Consider the following 20,095-nt stretch of genomic DNA (forward strand, 5'->3'; position numbering starts at 1 on the left):
ACACGCATAGGGATTGCTGTGAATTGGTTCAATGGCAACTAACAACAATAACAACAGCAGCAACTCATTAGGTATCAATAGCAACTGCCCCAACCCAATAAGTTATGACAACTAAAAATGTCTCCAGGCATTACCAAATGTCCCCTGGGTGTGTGTGGGGGAGGGCAGGGCGGGGGAAACAAAATCATTCCTGGTTGAGAACCACTGATCTGTATAAGGGATTCCTTGCTGAGCCACTGCTCTGCAATCATTCATTACTGTCTTACCTAGCCTGCAGCAGGCCTGGTGTTAGCAAATCACACTTGCATATCCCCACCTCCAGCTTGGACCGCTCTCCTGAGCTTTATGCTCACTATCCACCTACCTGCTACTCCTATCTCTACCAGGACATCACACAACAACCTCAAAACCAAAATGTCCAAACCTAACTGATCATCTTTCCTCCAAGACCAGATTTTTGATTAAGAGCATCACTGTTAATCAGTTACTCATTCCAGAAACCTGGCAAGTGATTCTGGATTTTTCACTTTCTCTCATCACCCCGCCCCCTTACCATATCTAAGGAAATAGATTTTAGTAACTCCTTTGCTCATATCGTATTAACTCCCTCTTACCCATTTGCTTGCTTCAAACTCCAATTATCTATTACAATAGCCTTCTGCTGTCCTCTTAACTTCTCCTCTCTATAATTGTTCCTCCGATTTGCTTTAAGATTTACTTTTTTTCTGAATGTAAGTCTGATGATTTTACTCCTTTGCTTACAAATTTATAGATATTTAGCAGATCCCAATTGCTTAAGGAAAACAGTTAAATTCTTTAGCAAGGTGTACACCACCCTTCATAAACTTTCCCATGCACATCTCTTCAAACTTAATCTCACCCTCTGCTTTCTTGCTAACAAACTACTTAAAATATCCTGTTCTGAATTTGTTACCTGTGTTCTCCAAACAACCTCCTCTACATCTCCCTCATTCCCCGGTGAACTCCTACTCCTCCTTCAAGATTCATTGTGCACATCTACTCTTAAGATTTCCCCTTGCCCATGTCTCCTGGCTTTTTTTTTTTTATTATATTAATAATGTTTGTGTTTAAGGTGAAAGTTTATACAGCATATTTTGTTCCTATTTAATAATTTCTACGCAAACTATTCAGTGATACTGGTTACATTTTCCACAACTTGTCATCATTCTCATTCATTCCATTCTGGTTGTACCATTTCTAGTAGTCTAGTTTCCTTGCCCCCTTACCTTCTTATCTTTGCTTTAGAACAATTTTTGACCGTTTAGTCTCCTATAGATTATTTTTTAAAGACGCTCATTACTCATGGGTGATATTCTTTATTTTATGAACCAGTCCGTTACTTAGCTAAAAGGTGACTTCATGGGATAATTTTGGTTTAAGGTTTAAAGATTATCTCAGGGCAATAGTCTTGGGGAGACTTCTACTCTCAACCAGTCCAGTAAGTCTGCACTTTTTAAGAATTTGAGTTCTGTTCCACATTTGTCTCCTGTTCAGTCAGGATCCATCTATTGTGGCCCTGAGCAGAACCATTGGTAGTGGTAATTGAGTACCATCTAGTTCTTCTGGTCTCAGGATAGGCGAGGCTGTGGTTTATGTGGTTCACAGCAGCTGGGGGAGCATTTCCTAGAAGAAAGGACTTACTCTTCTAAATTTGGGCTTTTCAACCACAGTACTATTGACCATTTGGGAATACTCCTTAGAAGCAAGGATGGCGAGTTTTCATCTCACATACATTGGACATGTTATCAGAAGTCCTGTAGACTACTTTCTTCCCTGGCTCTTTGGTTTCCTTCTCTTTTGTTCCAGATGAGTAAAGACTGTCATAGGGGAAAAAGACTCCAGAATCAAATTTAATTGAAACAGATTTTTATTAAGCCAAGACAGAGACAGTCATTCAAATAAGGGAGACCATCAGCATGTATCCAGTACAGAGGCTGAAGGAATCCACTGAATCACAGTCATGGAGCCCATTACATACTATAGAGGGCACAGAAAATCATCACAAGGTCTTGATTGGTAGCAGGCTAATTCATCACTGTCATAGGTGGGACTACAGAAGCGGGGCAAGGACCATGACAAGAATATGTATATAATTACAGGTTAAAAAAGGTTACAGAATTTATTAGACATATGTCATAGATTGAATTGTGTCCTCCCAAAATATGTGCATCAATTTGGCTATGCCATGATTTTCAGCAGTATTATGTGATCGTCCACCATTTTGTCATCTGATGTGATTTTCCTATGTGTCATAAATCTTACCTTTATGATGTTAATGAGGTGGGATAGGTGGCAGTTATGTTAATCAGGCAGGACTCAATCTACGAGATTGGAGTGTGTCTTGAGCCAATCTCTTTTGAGATATAAAACAGAGAAGTGTACAGAGAGGCTGTGTTACCTCATACCACCAAGAAAACAATGCCAGGAGCAGAGCACATCCTTTGGACCCGAGGTTCCTGCACAGAGAAGCTCCTAGTCCCAGGGAAGATTGATGACAAGGATCTTCCTCCAGAGCAAACAGAGAGAAAGCCTTCCCCTGGAGCTGGCACCCTGAATTTGAACTTCTAGCCTAGTAGACTGTGAAAGAATAAATTTCTGTTTCTTAAAGCCATCCACTTGAGGTATTTCCGTTATAGTAGCACTAGATGACTAAGACAGCTTATTAGTCATTTACATAAAAGTTAGCTCATTTAATCCTAACCACCACTGTAGATAAGGAAATTAAGGATCAGAAAAAAAAAAAAAAAGGATCGGATCAGAGAAACAAAATAATTTGTCCAAGTTACACACCTGGCATGCAGGCAGAGTCGGGATTTGAACCCAGCTTGCTCTGACTTTGAGGGATTTGCTCTTTCCAGCTCCCAAGGTCCTGGGAGACAGGACATTCCTTCCTTTCCTTTGTGTCTGTCCCCTGCCCTCCCCTCAGGTATTCTCTCTTGCTTCCTCTGCCTCTTGCAATTCATTTTCCTGTCTTTTTTTCCTTATTTCACTAACTACAATTTGCAACAAATTGTTAAATAAAATCGATTTAAAAGTAGAGTAGTTGAAAATGTTATATTCCTCTATAAAACAAGACTCTAGCCCTCTTAAAATTAGGCAAATATTTTGTATTTACTCATACAAAGACTTTTACTCATTTTTCCTCTCTTTATGAATCAGTATAATCAAGGGAAACAGGTTATCATTTGTGCTATAGGGCAATGAATAAATGATCAGAATATTAGAGTTGAGAGATGTAGAAACTGCAAAATGAAGAAGCTCAGTGATTTGTTTAAAATACATTGGCTAGTTCTGGAATGATCCATATAATTGAGGGAAAGAGTGAAATAATGAAAGTTCTGAGTTTACAATAATTTGAGTGTCAAAAGTGTGCCTCTAAATAACTTATCTAATACTGGAATATTTTCATATGAAAAGAAAATTTTAGATGGGGATAAGACCTGATTATCTCATCAGAAAATGGCTGAAATCCATTATTTGTACCCATGAATAGTAAAACAACAAAACAAAATTATTATACAATACTTGTAATTAATACAGCATAAAGACATTTACACCAAAGAAGGACTTCAGTTTAAACACATAGGAAGAGAAAGTTTAATTAGAAGAATCTGGTGGAGATTCTGAGCATGACCTCTGGATATTCATTACGGACTTTTGCAGATGGATGACAGACATTTATCTTTAGGAAGCAGTGAAGGAGATTTCCCAAGTGCCCATTATTTATACCACCCAGCAATTTAAAAACCATCAGTCCTTCAAAATCCATACATTAAATATACCATTCAAAGCAGAACCTTTACATGGCAGTCTCCCTTTGTGTACCTTCCACTCCAGCCATTTTAGAAAGTTCAGTTCTCTTTCTCTCTCACACACACACATACATACACATGAATGCACTTTCCCTATTTTGGTCTTGCTATTCACTTAACCAGACCATCCTTTCACCTCTCCATTGCCTGATAAAACACCTTCCCTCTCTAACCTAATTCAACGGCCACTTCAACCAGTTTCTAACCCTTCACTGAATATTAGCTGTTCCTCCTTTGAAACCAATTGCATTCTGATTGTATTTTATATATTCCTTTCATGATTTGCAGTCTGTCTCTCATTTTAATATTTGTATACATACTTTGGGAAACCCTGGTGGCGTAGTGGTTAAGTGCTACAGCTGCTAACCAAAGAGTCAGCAGTTCAAATTCGCCAGGCGCTCCTTGGAAACTCTATGGGGCAGTTCTACTTTGTCCTATAGGGTCGCTATGAGTCGAAATCGACTCCATGGCACTGTTTTTTTTTTTTTTTTTTATATATATACATATTTTACCTGTATTATTAAAGTGAAAACTCTTATGTACGAATTTTCCAAAGGTGTTAAGTGAAGAGTTGTCAAATAATTGTATTACTCATTCAGGTTTCTGCTGTTATCTTCTCAGAAAGGCCTTCCCTGACCACTTTGCAAAACAGTGTTCCCCCACTGTCATTCTTTATCTCTGTTTTATTGTTATTTATAGCAAACATCAGACGCTGGTTTATGGTCTGTCTCTTTCATGGGAATGTGTGACCTATGAGAGCAGGGACTTTGTTTCATTTACTGATCATCCCCAGTGCCTAGAACTGTGCCTGATCCAGCATAGGAGTTGAATAAATCAATGTAAAAAAAAGAAGTACCAAACTGGGTATATCAATACACTGAGCCTAATAATTCATCTGTTTTGTTGCTATTTAGCTGTGGGACAAAAAGCAAGTCATTAACCCGTGATAGGCATCAGTTTCCTATAAAATCAATAAGATTGTTGAATACAGGGTCTCTGAAGTCCTTTCATATTCCATTACTCTTGGAGTAAAAAGTGTGAGAAGCAGTGCAGAAATGGAATTAAGTGAAGCATATATCGCAAAAAGAAGGCTCTGGGACAGATTAAATGGGCTGCTTTTTTTTTTGGTAAAGGTTAGAAAGTGGATCACCAGCAGAAAAGCCTGAGGTGCATACCAGCCCGGAAAGGAGGGAAAGATGCCAAGGAAAAGGCTGCCTGTAAACAATGCCCCTGGAGAGGTGCTCAAGTGGGAGAGGAGGTTCTCAGGAAGAGGAAAGGTAAGCTGAAAGGGGTTGGGAGGGTGACTCGCTCCACATAGTTGGCAGTTTTGCCCCCTTTCCAGAGAATAACCAACCATTCGGCAGTCTTGGTCAGGGTATGATTAAGCATATGACTCACATGTAACAGCAAATGAGACGTTTTACACAAAGAACTATATTAGTTCTCATTTAATTTACGGCAAAAGCACTTCCTGACCTGATCCCTCAAAGCCGACTACGACCTTCTCTCTCCCTGCCGAAATGCCACAGCACTTTGCATTTCCCATCTGAGAATATCTCACTGTGTCTAGTGTTGCAAGCTTTTGTTCTCTGGCTTTATCTTGTTGTCCCGCCCTGGAGCCTCAAGGCTGAGAAATGCACTGTGTCTGTCTTTGCTTTCCTGCATCGGCTTAGTTCACTGTGCCGTAGTAAGTCTCTCTCTCTCTCTTGTCTCTGGGTATATGCACAGACGCATGTGTCTCTCATAGATTCATATACTATATGTTGTACCAATACAGGGCTTAGACCAGTTTTAAAGTTCAAGGCTAGTTTTGAAATTAGAAACTGCTGCCTGGCAGAAGCTGTGAAATATCCCACATTTGCTACCAAAGAGTTAGAAAGCTGACAGGATCATCTAGAAGGCAGTGATTGCCCCCTCCCCTTTAAAAAAACAAAAACAAACTTCAAACACCTTGGAAATGGCCCTCAAAGCTGCAGCTTCTTCTATTCCATGTTCAAAGACTCCCTGTCCTTGGATGCAATAACTGTGACTTCCAAAAAGGCACCCCTGCACCACTATGTCGGAGCATGAGGATGAGGTCACGGACAGGTCAAAGGCCTCAGAGCCCGGGGACCCAGAACCCAGGACAACTTCCCACGCCCTCTTTGCAGAGTGAGTACAGGCGGCCTCCGGGTCTTTGGAAGAGTAGCACCCCCTCCCGTCGCAACAGACGCCTTTGGGACCAGCCGAGCCCACAACTTTGCTCCGAGACGCGGGCAGACCTCGCCCTACGCAAGCGCACTAAACGGCTCCGCCGTCGTTCAGTGTAGCAGGCCCGGGCGGGGCCAGCCTGGGCGGCGGGCGCGGCCTGGCTAGGCGGTAGGCGGGGCGGACCTGGGTGGTGGGCGTGGTGAGACTGGGGTGGGCGGGACTTGCCAGGGCGGTGGGCGGGGCGGGCTCGCCCAGGCCGGGCCAGGCTCCAGCAGGGCGGGCCGGGGCGGGGCCGGTGGTGTTTCCGTTGCTCGGAGCTGTACGAGAGCAGTTGCCCCGAGTCTTCCCTGACCACATCACTGCTCCGTCCTGTGCGCCGCCGCCGCCGCCCCGCGCTCAGCTGCTGCCCGGAAGGTTCGGAGCGCTTGGTCCCGCTGTCTGGGTGAGTGCTGCCTAGCTCGGGAGGGGGCTTCCTTTGGAGTAGGGAGCAGGGTCGCCGGGCGGCCGCCTTGCGCAAAGGCGCGGCCGAGGTTTCTCCGCTACCTGCGGAGAGGGCGGGTGTGCCCCGTGCGCTGCGAGCGCCGCGGCTCGTGCGCTGCTAGCCCCGCGGCTCCTGCGCAGACCTGCGCTCTGGGGCGGGGCAGAGGCGCGCGGGACTGGCTCGCTGAACCAGCGGTCTCTCTCCTCTCTTGCAGTCCTGCATCACCTTCTCCTGACCTGAGCAGTCGCCATGGCACAGGTAAGGCCGTGCGCCCTGAGCAGCGCTCAGATTTACCAACAACTTCGTAAGTCGTGTCAAAGGAGTTCTAGAATTTGTTTGAACAACCAGAAAGTTTAGGGGTAAAAGGAATCTGCCGTCGGAAAGTTTCCTGCACCTTTCTTGTTTCCATTCTGCTTTCCCCCGCCCTCGTCCCCTTTCCCCAGTGTCCCTGCTGCTTCCCGCGCGGAGTCTCCGGAACCTGCCCCGCCCTGAGAAGCGCGGATCTGGCGCAGGAGTCGGTGACGTGGCCAGATTTTTGTGCACTGCTTTTTCTTGAGTGTGTAAAGTGGGCGCTCCCCAAAATCCAGAGAATCTCTAAAATTAGAAACAGCAGGAACAGCTGGTTGTCGTCATGTGAGGCGAGCACGTATTTTCTTCTAGGCTTCCTTTAGTTTTTAGCCAAGTTTCCTGTGTTTTAATACTGTGGGTGGACATTGGCTTTTTCCAGTCACTCCGCCCGATTTTGCTGAAAGGAACCGTTCCTTATTCCGCGCTGATTTTGTTTTTTCTTTTTCTTGCAACTGATTAAAAAGAAGAGCAGCTTTTCTTAAGTAATAAACTCGTGGAACGAGTTCTGAATTTGTCTTGGGACTATTTCAAAAGTTGATGACCTAATATTGGCTTTTCTTGCTTTTTTATTAAAGATATAGAAAAGAAAATTATATGTATGCATATATGTACATGTATGTGGTGTGTGTGTGTGCGCGCACGCGTGCAGTTTGCCACTTCAACTCAGAGTGTAACTGTGTTCCACAGAATTTTCCATTGAATGATTTTTCAGAAGTAGATCACTAGGTCTTTGTTCTGAGGCTCCTCTGGGGTAGACTCCAACCTTCAACCTCTTGGTTAGCAGCTGAGCAAGTTAACTTTTTGTACCACCCAGAAACTCCTTTAATTTATGTTGAAGAAAACACCAAACCTGTTGCTGTGAGTCGATTCCGACTCATAGCTACCCTATAGGACGGAGTAGAACTGCTCCATAGGGTGTCCAAGGCTGTAATCTTTGTGGAAGCAGACTGCCACATCCTTCTCCCAAGCAGCTGGTGGGTTTGAACCACTGCCTTTCCTTTAGCTAGCAGCTGAGTGATTAACCATTGCACCACCAGGGCTCCTAATTTATGTAGCAGTCTTTAAAAAATTGATCACAGTATAGAATATTCTTTCAATAAAATACGTTGTTGTTAGTTGCCATCAAGCTGATTCTGACTCATTGCGACCCCATGTGTGCAGAGTCGGACTGCTTCATAGAGTTTTCAAGGAAGTAGGTTGCCAGGCCTGTCTTCCAAGGCGCCTCTGGGTGGGTTTGGACCACCAACCTTTTCGTTAATAGTCCAGCACTTTACTGTTTGTGCCACTTAGAGACTCCAGTATTTAAAAAAAACTCCACTTCAAACTAATTTGACAGATCTTGTCAGTCTAACTGGCTTGTCAGAGCCTAGATAATTTTTTTTTAAACAAGCGTTTTTACTGCTCAAACAATGCTCTCTCTCATTTGTAGTTCACTTTTTATTAGATTGACTTACCGAAACTGGGTGAGGTTTCAGAGTCATTTCCAAGAGAAGATGGAAGGATTAAGTTGAGTTGGTAACCTTATTAAATTTATACAGTATTTCCATTCTTCTTCATTCACACTTAAGAAATCTTAATGGTAACCCAATTCTCATATTACTTTAACTGGAAACTTGGGTTTAGGTCCCCCACCCCCCACATAAAGGATACTTTTATATGGAATGAGCTTTCCTTTCCTGAGAAATATTTTTCCTGTCTTGATAAGCTGGTATGGTGACGTACATGGCGATTTAGCAAACATCAGAGAGCAGTGCCATTTGTCCTTGCTCATTTGGCTGTTTCTCTAATCTCTTATAAGTTAACCTAGTCTGAGGTTTTTAGTTCCTTTTAATTATGTAGACTATTTACCAAAGTTAACATTTGAGAAGATTTCAGTATTTTAAATTAACATATTTTCCAATTTTGGATGTTAATTTTAATAATTTTAGAGCATGTTAATAGACCCTTAAATATGCCAAACCTGGAAAATTGTTGGGATTCAGTATAAAGCTGCGTACATGATGTCTATCACAATATAATACTAGGGCTGTTTTTTTTTTTTTTTTTTAATCAAAAGCACAATTTTTACCAAAAAACCAAACCAAACCCACTGCTGTCAGGTTGATTCAGGCTCATAGTGGCCCTACAGGACACAGTAGAACTGTCCCATAGGATTTTCAAGGTGAATCTTCACAGAAGCAGATTGCCACATCTTATTTCTTGGGTTTGAACTGCTGACGTTTCAGTTAGTGACTGAGTGCTTAACCACTGTGCCTTGTCATTAAAGTTACGGGTAATATGAGAAAAGATGCAGAGTGCTGCATTTTGCTTTAGCTTTGTCGTTTGTTGTCCTTGGAAACCAAGGAAGAAAAACATTTTGTTAAATGTTAGTTTAATAAATTGTTAATTTACTGAGGGGGAGTTTTTGATGGTGTGCAAAAGACCAGATAATGGAATTGCACTATTACTGCCTAGAATCTGCTTCCAACCTCAGTGTAATTGTGGGAAAGCAGGGTTAGCATCAGTGTTCTGTTTCAAACCATTTTGTTGGCCTGTGGATATGGGAACCAGAGACCTTACTATGGCCCTCTGGAGCAAAATGGAGTCGGGCGTGTCTTAGAGGTAGGTGCGTATTTCAACAATTTAAGACATATGGATTAAATATTAATGTCTCTCATTTATTGAAAAATTACAATGTAGCGTCCCCTGACAATAACTCTTCATGCGTATGAACTATATATTCTACATTAATAGTTTCTTTTTTTTACTTATGTTGGCATCACTCTGCCTGTAATAACAATGAAAAAAACAAAAACTAAACTTGTTACCCTTGAGTCGATTCCAACTCATAGTGACCCTATAGGGCAGAGTAGAACTGCCCCAGAGAGTTTCCAAGGAGCGCCTGGTGGATTCGAACTGCTGACCTTTTGGTTGGTAGTTATAGCACTTAACCACTATACCAACAGGGTTTCCCTGTCTATGATAGTCTGCAAAATCCAGGAACCAGTTGTCATGTACGCAGATCATAGGTATGACCTTCTTGTCAAAAATTTAACCAGAAAACATTGATCAGATGGTATCTGGTAGATACATTGGTGTTTCTTTTTTAAACAGGTATTATTGAGGATATTTTTTATTCTTGTGCATAATTTGTATTAATATTTAGTTGCATTTAAAATGCACATTTATGCTGATAAAATTTTCTCCAGTTAAATTTTACTGTAATCATGTCAAGGTAAGGGGATGAAACTGTGGCAAAAGAGAGATGGTACTGGAACTTGATAAAAGACAATTTATGTTGTCACGTTGGACAGATGCAATCAGAGCAGGAGGCTTTTGCGGGATAGCCACCACTAGAGCCCCACCCTTCTTTTCTGGTCCTAATTTTAGTCTATTAGCATTGAAATACGTGGATTTTACCAACTGACTGTGATGATGGAGAAAAGTAGACTTCTGTGAGGGTTCCCAGTCTTTGTCCAAGAGAATACACTGGTTAGCTTTATCTCTTCTATTATGTACAAGGAAAATAAAAATCCCAAATGTAACTTAGTTAAGTCATGCCTATAAAAACAATTCCTGGACAATGTTTACTTTTTATATGTTTGAAACCATTCATTGAAACACCCATGTAATTTTAGCATAAACTTTGTTAAATGAATAATAAAATATGATTTTTGGAACTGTAATATTTTCTACTATGTTTTCATGCTCTAGCTACATTGTTAGTTATCCTTGGAAACTAGTTCAAGTTATTTTTTAAGAGTGTCCACAGAGCTGTTAAGGATTGTTTGCGTTATTTACATATAGTAAATATTTTTTAATCCTTTCATCTTTCTGTAGTCAACTTCTGATTACATGAATGTCAATTTTTCATTAAGCCTTGGGGTCATTTCCTCAATCTTATTGTATTTTGAGTTGGATTTTTAAAATTAGGTCCTGAGCTATATTTCTCTTATTGTTTAACTTGATCATGTCAATTTTTCATCCCACTGTTTAGCTAGAGCCAAATTATTTCACAGATATAATAATTTGTTTTAGTTAAGAACTTAAAAGTAAATGGGCCTGTGTTCCTTCATTTGTAAACATCAAGAGTTGACTGTATTTCAGAGATGAAGAACGATCCATTTTATAAATCTTAATTCACTTTAAGGCCTTTGTGTCTTTCATTTTCGTTAAGGTAATGAAACGTCAAAAAAATTGAGTTTGGGCGGCTGAATTTAATTTTGTTTATAATGTTTATAAAGAGTTAATGTATTCAGGGCAGCAGGAATGTCATGAAGGCAAAATTAGAGTACTAGAAACTTCGTGAACGTCAGAGTTCAGTCCTTGATATATATTTAAATTCTACAGACTTCAGGAATATCAGAATTATGTCCCTGATATATATTTAAATTGAACAAGATTTGATTAGAAATTGCTATAGTGCTTTGAAATTGCTGTGCCCTGATTTACAAAGATCCAATGCAGAAAAGCAGGATCAATGTAAATGAGTAAATTTTTGGTGAGGCTCATCCCAGAGGATCTGGCTGGAGATTTATTGCATCTTGTGCAACTCACTTTTACGGTCAAATCTCTCTGTGGCACATGGTTCTCTCTTTGGATCTGGGATCAGGGTTACCTCTTTACCCATGGACCATGCTGCTTGGGTAATCCCTAGTTCCTGAGTCCTTTGATTCTTGTCTTCATTTTTGGATGCTGGAGAAGAACTAGATCTGAAACTGCTTGGCTGCTTTTGAAGTCACTGACATTTCATTGGCATTCATCAGATCTTAATTCTTATGTCTAGCATCTGCTTGGAAGATGTATACAGTTGGTCAAGCTACTTATAGGTGGGCAGCCTGTAGTTTCTTTTTTCTTCTTTTATTGACTTAGGCATTTAAAATGGTAGAAACATAACAATATTTTTACATTATAGATTCATTTCTGAAATAAATTTTACTCATATCCTAAAACCAAACCAGTTGCCATCAAGTCTGTTCTCACTAATGGCGACCACATGTCACCGGTGTACTACTCCAGAATTTCACAAACATATCAGTTGATTTTTTTTTTTTTTTTAATCAGTGCTCCTAAAACATTTGCTTTAACTGGTTTTTGGACCAGACTTTCAATCTAGTAGTTTACATAATATGTAAACATATATCTGCTACCTGCGAGTTGATTCCGACACATAGCAACCCTATAAGACAGAGTAGAACCGTCTCATAGGGTTTCCAAGAAGCAGCTGGTGAATTCGAGCTGCCTACCTTTTGATTAGTGGCTTTTAACCACTGTGCCACCAGTGCTCCATAAACATATAACTAGCTGATTAATTGGAAGGGATGTATATTCTAGTTGCCTTCATTTCTTTGTATGCCAGTTCCTCACTGTTCTCTTTACTCTTCATTTCGTGCATGCATTCATGAATGTATGAAGCTTTTGAGTCCCCACTATATGCCAGGCATTATCAGACATGGAACGTAAAAAGGGAAATGAAACTGAGATTTATTGATATAGCAGATACACTACTAAGTTCTTTGTAAGCATTATTTAATACTTGTAGTGCATTTTTGGAAATAAGTGTTACTGTTTCTAGTTCACCAAAGAGGAAGTTGAGGTTACGTAGCTGACATTAAACTGTATGGGACAAAGGAGGGAAAGTAAAGCGTGATATGTAGAGGCAACAACAGCACATGCAAAAAGTCAAGAGTGTGAATGAGTTTGGCATGATCAGAACTACAGGTAGTGTGATATTGCCCCAGCGAAGCTGGGATCAGGTGGGACATGGAGCCCTGACTGGGAAAGGGTTGCCTGAAGGCAAACAGGAGCGAGAGCTAAAGAATACGAACCATTTTGTAAGTTGGGGTGTGCCATGGTCAGGTTTGTATTTAACAAAGATTGCTTCGGTGTCAATGTGGTGGTTACGTTTCTGGGTGCTGCAGAGGTGGGGTGGTGGGTGGCAGTTGAGGGAGGGAAGAGGAGGTGAACTAGATGATGGAAGACCATTTCGGTATCTGTTGCAGTAATCCCAGTGAGATCTCAAGGGCCTAAACTAGGCGGTAGCTGGAACTTTAAGAGAGAATTGAACAAGATTTGATTAGAAATTGCTATAGTGCTTTGAAATTGCTGTGGGTGAATGGAGCGTTGGTTGATGGTATATGGTCAGGTCAGGGTCAAGATAACTGGCTTAGTTGAGGGAGTAGTAGTTTGTGTTTTTCTATGAGAATCATTGAAATGCAGGTTTGAGGCATGGTTTGAGAATTCATTGAGAATTAGTTGTTTTGAGGCAAGGAAGAGACAGTGAGTTAGTAATGGACTTGTTGAAATTGAGTTCCTTATAAAACATTCAGGTAGTGCTATCTTGTAAACAGCAGGGCATATATGATGTCTAAATCTTCTCTCATCTCTACAGATCATCCCTTTGTTTATGCATTATTCATCTCTTTCTTCAACTAAAAGATTTGAAGCTCATTTGGGTCAGCCATAATCCTTAGATTTCCGCCCCTTGTTTACATACAAGAAGAAATAAAGTTGGAATCTGTACACACTTTTCTAATATGAGTGATCTATACACTTGATTGTTTTCTGAAGCATTGTTGTGAATGAATTGGTCAGTGATACAGCTTTTCAACTGTTACAGAAAGCCCGTTTGAGCAGTTAGGTAAGCCAGCACGCAGCCTCTCCTCCTCACAAGCGTGTACTCACTGGGAGCTAATGCCATTTGCCAACTTTAATGGTCTCAAGTCATCACTATTATTCATGGGTAACTTCTAAGAGTGCACAGTTTATCCTTACATTTTATTGATATTTGTCAAGGGATGACATTCTCATACTGACAGGGAGGTGAACATAGCAACATTAAAGAAACACACAAAGTTTTAAATTATATTTACGAAATCTGGATTTTGCTAAGTTACCGACAATTTCTTGCCTACTACTGGGCAAATAAAATTTTTTCGGTGATACTTTTCTTTTTCTGGTCTTTTTAAGAAAAAGGTCCAAGGTAGGATAATTAGAAGAAATGTAAAGAAGCAAAAACAAGTGAGAAAGATCATGAAAGAGAAAGGAAGTTTTGTGAGAGTAAGCAATAGTTACAGGTCAAAAGGAGTTTAAGGCTTTGAGCTGAACAGTCACCTTTTCTGATGGGACTGGAGAAGAGTAAGGATTAGGGGTGGAGATTGGATCACTGATACATGGTGTATGTATTTGTACCCCTCAGTCTTTTTGGAGATTCTGGCTCTTTTTCTGATGTTTATTTTACTTTTCGGTCCAAAATGTAATTATGCCATCCTAGCTTGGCCCTCTTTTCTTGCTAATCTTAATTCTTTCTTAGTACCCGTACTCGATGCTGTCGTAGCGACCCTATAGGACAGAGCAGAACTGCCCCATAGGGTTTCCGAGGAGCAGCTGTGGGTTCCAACTGTCGACCTTTTGGTTAGCAGCCTGAGGTCTTCACCACTGTGCCACCAGGGCACCTTTCTTAGTACAGTGATTATTATTATTTTTGCTCATCAGTGGGATCCAGTTATCACAGAAAATCTTATGTGGACCTCTAATGTGTACATAGTAGTCCCTGAATGGCACAAATGATTAAGTGCTCAGCTACTAGCTTAAAGGTTGGCCGTCTGAATCCACCCAGAGGTGCCTCCAAAGAAAGGCCTGGAGATCTTTTTAAAAAGTATTTTATTGTGTTTTTGGTGAAACTGATGATCTACTTCTAAAAGGTCATAGCCATTGAAAACCTTACGGAGCTCAGTACTAGAAGGGACTTGAGGGCAACGTTTTACTTAAATCAAAAAAACCAAACCCGGTGCTGTCGAGTCAATTCCAACCCTATAGGACGGAGTAGAACTGCCCATGTGGTTTCCAAGGAGCTATTTTTAATATGTACATTGGGTAAGACCTGAACTACTCTGACTGGGGAGAGGAGGCAGGACTGTGCTCAGCTGGCTTCCCCTCCTCCTCACCTTTCCATTTGGCCCCTGAGGCCTTTCTGCTGAAACCTGAGCCCCAGAAGAACTGTACTCCTGTGCTCACGCTTGTGTACTTGCTCACACACATGGCCGTTCAGCTGCTTAGCAGTTGCTCAGCTGTACTGGTTTGCTTCATGATTTCTGATTCCCGACTGGTATTATGTGGGATGTTGCGTGAGTATTTGATTAAATATTGATTACGTAAAACTGGAAGACAGATTTAAAGAGGGTTTAGTCTTCCTCTGTGCCTTCAGGAAGACTTTATTTAAAATGTACCAGACAGGTGAATGTCTTCTGTTCTAGAATCTTGAAGGTTCTCTCTATATTACTTTCCTGTGTCTTTACGTTCTGCGTCTAGAAAAGCAACCCTTCACTTGTCTTTTTGTACAATTCTGTTAGTCTTATTTTTGCACACCTAATCTTTATAGGTAGAAGATTTTTTCATTTAGAGAAAAAGAAAAGCAACAAAATTATAGAGCTAGAGGAATGGATATTTTTGAAGGTGAGAGTTAAAAGAGTAAATTATGTACTTTGGCCAAGTACTGTCTAAGAATGTATAATCATTATCTTGGTAGGGCATTGGTGGCAAGGATAAAGGCATGGAGGATGAATTGACAGTGGGTGAAGGGAACAGTACCTAGCTATAGCTGGAGTTAACCCTATCTTAGATTTCTGAGGAAGCATGTTTGACTTGAGGCTAGTGGGTGAATTCCCTACAGGAAGCAGGGGAAACCCTCTTGTATGAGCCACTTAAAGTGAGGTTTTCATAGGGCAGACTATTTTGTGTGGGCGGCAGGGGAGGTTTGGGCAGGATGACCAAACAAGTGTTCTGCCCTTGTGACTCATGTCTGTGATTCACATTTGGTCCTTTAGTACCGCTACGTGGCTTTGCTAGCTTTGTCAGATGACTCTGATTGTATGGAATATAGCAAAAGTGTTTCCCAATTTCTAGAAAGCTCTCTAAAATATGACCAGCAGCTATTTCTTCTTTGTAGTTAGTAGCTAGTTTCTGAGGACACTTCCCTTCTTCTTTCATCTCATTGTTTCTAGTCTCAGGGCTCAGATGTCTCTTCTCTTTATGGCAAATCCCTCCCATTTCCTCTAGGAGCTGCCTTCTGCCCTGCTTTCAGCATATCCCTTTATTGGAGATATTAACTTCTTCACAGCCTATAAACTAGGTCATTTTTTTTCCTAAAGAGGGCCTCCTTTAAACCTTTCTTCCTCTCTACTATTCCTTTTTCTGCTTTTTTTCATTAGTTTTCTCCATTAATGTGCTTTTATTGTCTGTAAAATAGGATTTCACTGAGATGATCTATCTTTCAATTCACTCTTCAGTCTTCTACAAGCAGGCTTTTACCCTCACCACTCTTCCTTTGACAAAAACCTCCTAATTACCTAATCAGGTAAGTAAGTACCTGATTACCAAAAACCAAAAGAAACCAAACTCAGTGCCGTCGAGTTGATTCCGACTCATAGCAACCCCACAGGACAGAGTAGAACTACCCCATAGAGTTTCCAAGGAGTACCTGGTGGATTGGAACTGCCGACCCCTTGGTTAGCAGCCATAGCACTTAACGACTATGCCACCAGGGTTTCCATCCTGATTACCAAAGACCTCCTAATTTCCAAGTTCAGTAGGTCCTTGTCCGTCTTCTTACTTGACTTCCCTGTTGTATTGGACACTGCTGCTTCCTTTCCTCTTGCAACTTTTTTCTCCCTTGACTTCCATGTCATCACCCTCTGCTGATTTTCTCCTTGCCTTGTAGGAGACAGTATAGCCCTGGAATTACAGTCCCGTGGCCTGTGTTCAGGTCCCCAGCCTGGCTACTTGTTTGCTAGTCACTTAGGTGAGTTGCTAGACCTTTCTAAGCCAGTGTGTTTCTTCATCTGTAAAATGGGGTTTCACTGAGATGAGCCATATGAAGCTCAGCTCAGTGCCTGGCTCACCACCTCCTGCAGCACTGTTAGCTGCCATTCTGATGGTAGGTGACCTTCCCTTCTCATTCTTGTCTGGCTTTTCTTTCTGCCCATTAATATTGTCTGGTGTGTTAGCCTCCTCTCATGCAGCTTCAGTTATTGCCTGTGTGTGCTGACAACTCACAAGCCTGCTTCTCTTCTACTCTTGCGTTTTGCTGTGGTAAAGTATAAAACCAACCCTTCTACTCCCCATCCAAAAAATGAATCGTCCTAAGCAGTTCTATTCTCCATTTAGCCCGTTCCTGCCTTTTCCTTTCCATTTCTACTGTTTTCTGCTTTAGATCAGGTTCTCCTTACCTTTTTCCTCTGTTAATAGTTTTTAAGGAGGGGACATTGGTGGTCCAGTGGTAGGAGTCTACCTTCCATGCGGGAGACCTAGGTTGAATCCCAGCCAGTGCACCTCAGCACAGCCACGACCTGTCTGTCAGCGGTGGTTTATATGTTGCCATGATGCTAAATAGGATTCAGTGTAGCTTCAAGACTAAGTTAGACTAGGAGGAAAGGCTCAGTGGTTTACTTCAGAAAATCATCCAGTGAAAACCCTATGGATCACAACAGTCTGATCCACAACTGATCATGGGGATGGCACAGGACTGGGCAGCGCTTAGTTCCTTTGTGCATGGGGTAGCCACGAGGCAAAAGCCGACTGGATGGCAGCTAACAACAACAGCAATTGTTTTTAAACAGTCTTCCTGTTTCCGCTCTTAGGTAGTGCAGTCCATTGTCTCCCCTGATGCCACAGTAATGTTACTGTGCAGTGTTGACATCATTCTTCTTTGTTTAAACATCCACCAGCCCTACAGGGTGAAGTCTGCACTCCTTAGCATGGCTTTCCAGTGCTCCTCTCCACACCATGACTGTACCTTGTTTGTTTTCCTATCCAACCTCACCTTTTGTTCCACTCTGTTGAAATACTGCCATGTTGTCCAAAGTACCAGTTTGTTTCCTTCTTCTATGCCTTTACGTGTATTGGAATGCCCTCCTGCACATCTCAACTTTCTTGAACATGCTTGGCAAATGCATAGACTTCTCTGGAAGTTTTTCTGCATCTTTTCCTTCCACCCTGCCCTTGCCCAGACCGTTGACCACTCCCTCCTTTATGTGCCAGCATTACCCTGATCGAACATCTGTGTGTGCATGGGCCGCCACACTTGAGCATTTATGTGCCTTCCTTTTTCTACTCAACTGTAGAGTTGTTTTCTAGTTGATTATTACAGTATTTAGCACATAGAAGACATTAAAAAATGGTTGTTGAGTGAGTGAGTAAACAGACAGGTGAACTTTCATATGCCTTATTATACAGTTAGTCCTAAATTCTCACATTAAGTAACTTGTGGCATCTGTTCATTTTTCAGATGGCACTGATATTATCTTCCTAATTGTTTTGAGATGCTACCACTAAACAGAGAAAAACTGGCAATTTGTTTTGAAGGAAATAACTTAATCTCGACCTACACTAATTTTAAGGAGCACCCTCTCAAGTAAATCTTGCCAACTTCTTTTTCAATATTTTTCTTCTTTTATTTTACTCCTTTTAATTATATTAAAAAAAAAACCACCCAGTGCCTTAATTGTATTAAAACACATGAAATTGCCAATATTCAATTGTTCTTTCCCTATAGTGTCATATGGCTCATTCTGTAGAATGAATGGAAGGGAATTTATTGGTTTTCGTGTATCTGTGCTCTTTAAATGGGATGGAAATGGAGACTAGACTGGCTGTGGGTGGATTTCCCACTTGGAGAAATGAAGCTCTGGCTTAGTTTCATGACTATGTCCTAAGACAAGGGGGAAAGAGTCTTTCCCCCTCTCCTTGTACTAGTTGGCCACAATCCTTTGTTTAGCTCAAGAGACAGAGGTAATGAAAGCTGCTACCACTCAACAGTGTGGGCCTGGGAGATCAAACTGGGAAACACCCCTCTTCTCTTGAAATGCGTTCTTCTGGGCTCGTAATCATACACTTGGTTCTAAGGACCTTATAAGCTCAGGTTTTCCTGTAGGAAATCACACAGCTGATTCTGTCCGCTGGTTCCATGAATGACATTTTTTTCAGGTGGTGTAATTCAGAGCCACTAAAGAGAGACAGTCCTTGAGATGATATGGAATCTCACGGGTGCTTATTTCCCTTTGGTGGTGTTCTGTGGAAGTTCTTCTTCATGGCTATCTCCCTTTGTTGTCATCTTTTTTTTTTAATTAGATTAAACTCATTGCCATGGAGTTGATTCCAACCCACAGAGACCCTGTAGGACACAGTAGAACTGCCCCATAGGGTTTCCAGGGAGTGGCTGGTAGATTCGAACTGCTGACCTTTTGGCTAGCAGCCAAACGCTCAACCACTTAATGTTATTGTTGGCGAATTCTGTAATTGGAAGCTGAGGTGAAAAATAATTTTGTTTTCCCTTGTAGGTGACTGTGCTTCCGTACATTCATAATAAAACACATGTGATTGTAAACCAGGCTAGGTATTTATTCACCCCCTTCTGCTCCTGCACTCCCCCACAGCTGTTTGCTTCTGAGTTTCAAATGGTAGCTTAATAGTTGTCAGGGACTTTACAAAGATATATTGGTAAAAATAAATGTTGAGAGATTGCCAGAATCACAACATCATATCACTGTTTTCACTGAGTACACATGGATAATCTAATTCACATAAAAGGTAAATATGTGAGCATTACTTTGAATAGTGCATAATTTAGAAGCACTGGGATTTTTACAAAGATACAGTTATAGCTCAGTATTATTAAAGCATTCTGATCCTAAAGATCTAATGATGTTACATACTTTCATGGAAATATTAAAATATTTTGATGATTGAAGATACTATATATGATAAAATAATATGTAACAGGAAAACTTACAAGCAAGAATGTCATCTAATAAACTTTTATGAAGTTCTAAATTCAAAGATTTGGGTTCTTCTGCCATGTGAACCATCAAATATCTTCTCAGGCTTTGCTGGGTTATCTTAAAATACCTGAGTAAGTATATAGAAAGGCTTAGATTAAAAGTCAAGAGCATTGCTTGGAATTGAGTGCGCAGGGTAGGACATCAAAGAGTGGGTAGTGGATTTGCACTGCTGATCTTTTGATTAGCAGCCATGTGAACCAGGGGATTCCAAGGTGGTATCCCTTCCACCTCCCTATCAGCTACAAGAACCTTCTTTGAATTCCATGAGTCACTTGTCATATTCTACCTTAATTCACAATCATTTGTGTGTTCTCATGCTAAACTGTCTGTAACTCGGGAGCCAAGGTCTATATATTTCTCCTCTCCGAATCCTCTGTAATGCTGGCTCAACATGCTCTTAGATCAGAGTGGGGAAAGAATGGGAGAAA

The 20,095-nt window shown here is 41.1% G+C and overlaps 1 protein-coding gene across 1 annotated transcript in view; it reads left to right on the plus strand.

The window, feature by feature from the left end:
- The first annotated feature begins 6,336 nt into the window (after positions 1–6,336).
- The window catches only part of ANXA5 (annexin A5), a 34,144-nt gene continuing 20,385 nt past the window's right edge, over positions 6,337–20,095 (plus strand). Inside the window, exons 1-2 of the mRNA XM_010590529.3 lie at positions 6,337–6,465; positions 6,719–6,762. Coding sequence (XP_010588831.1) covers positions 6,754–6,762 — 9 coding nt within the window. The 5' untranslated portion in view covers positions 6,337–6,465; positions 6,719–6,753. The remainder of the gene's footprint in view (positions 6,466–6,718; positions 6,763–20,095) is intronic.

Source organism: Loxodonta africana, chromosome 5 (assembly GCF_030014295.1).
Source record: "Loxodonta africana isolate mLoxAfr1 chromosome 5, mLoxAfr1.hap2, whole genome shotgun sequence".
NCBI classification, from domain to species: Eukaryota; Metazoa; Chordata; class Mammalia; order Proboscidea; family Elephantidae; genus Loxodonta; species Loxodonta africana.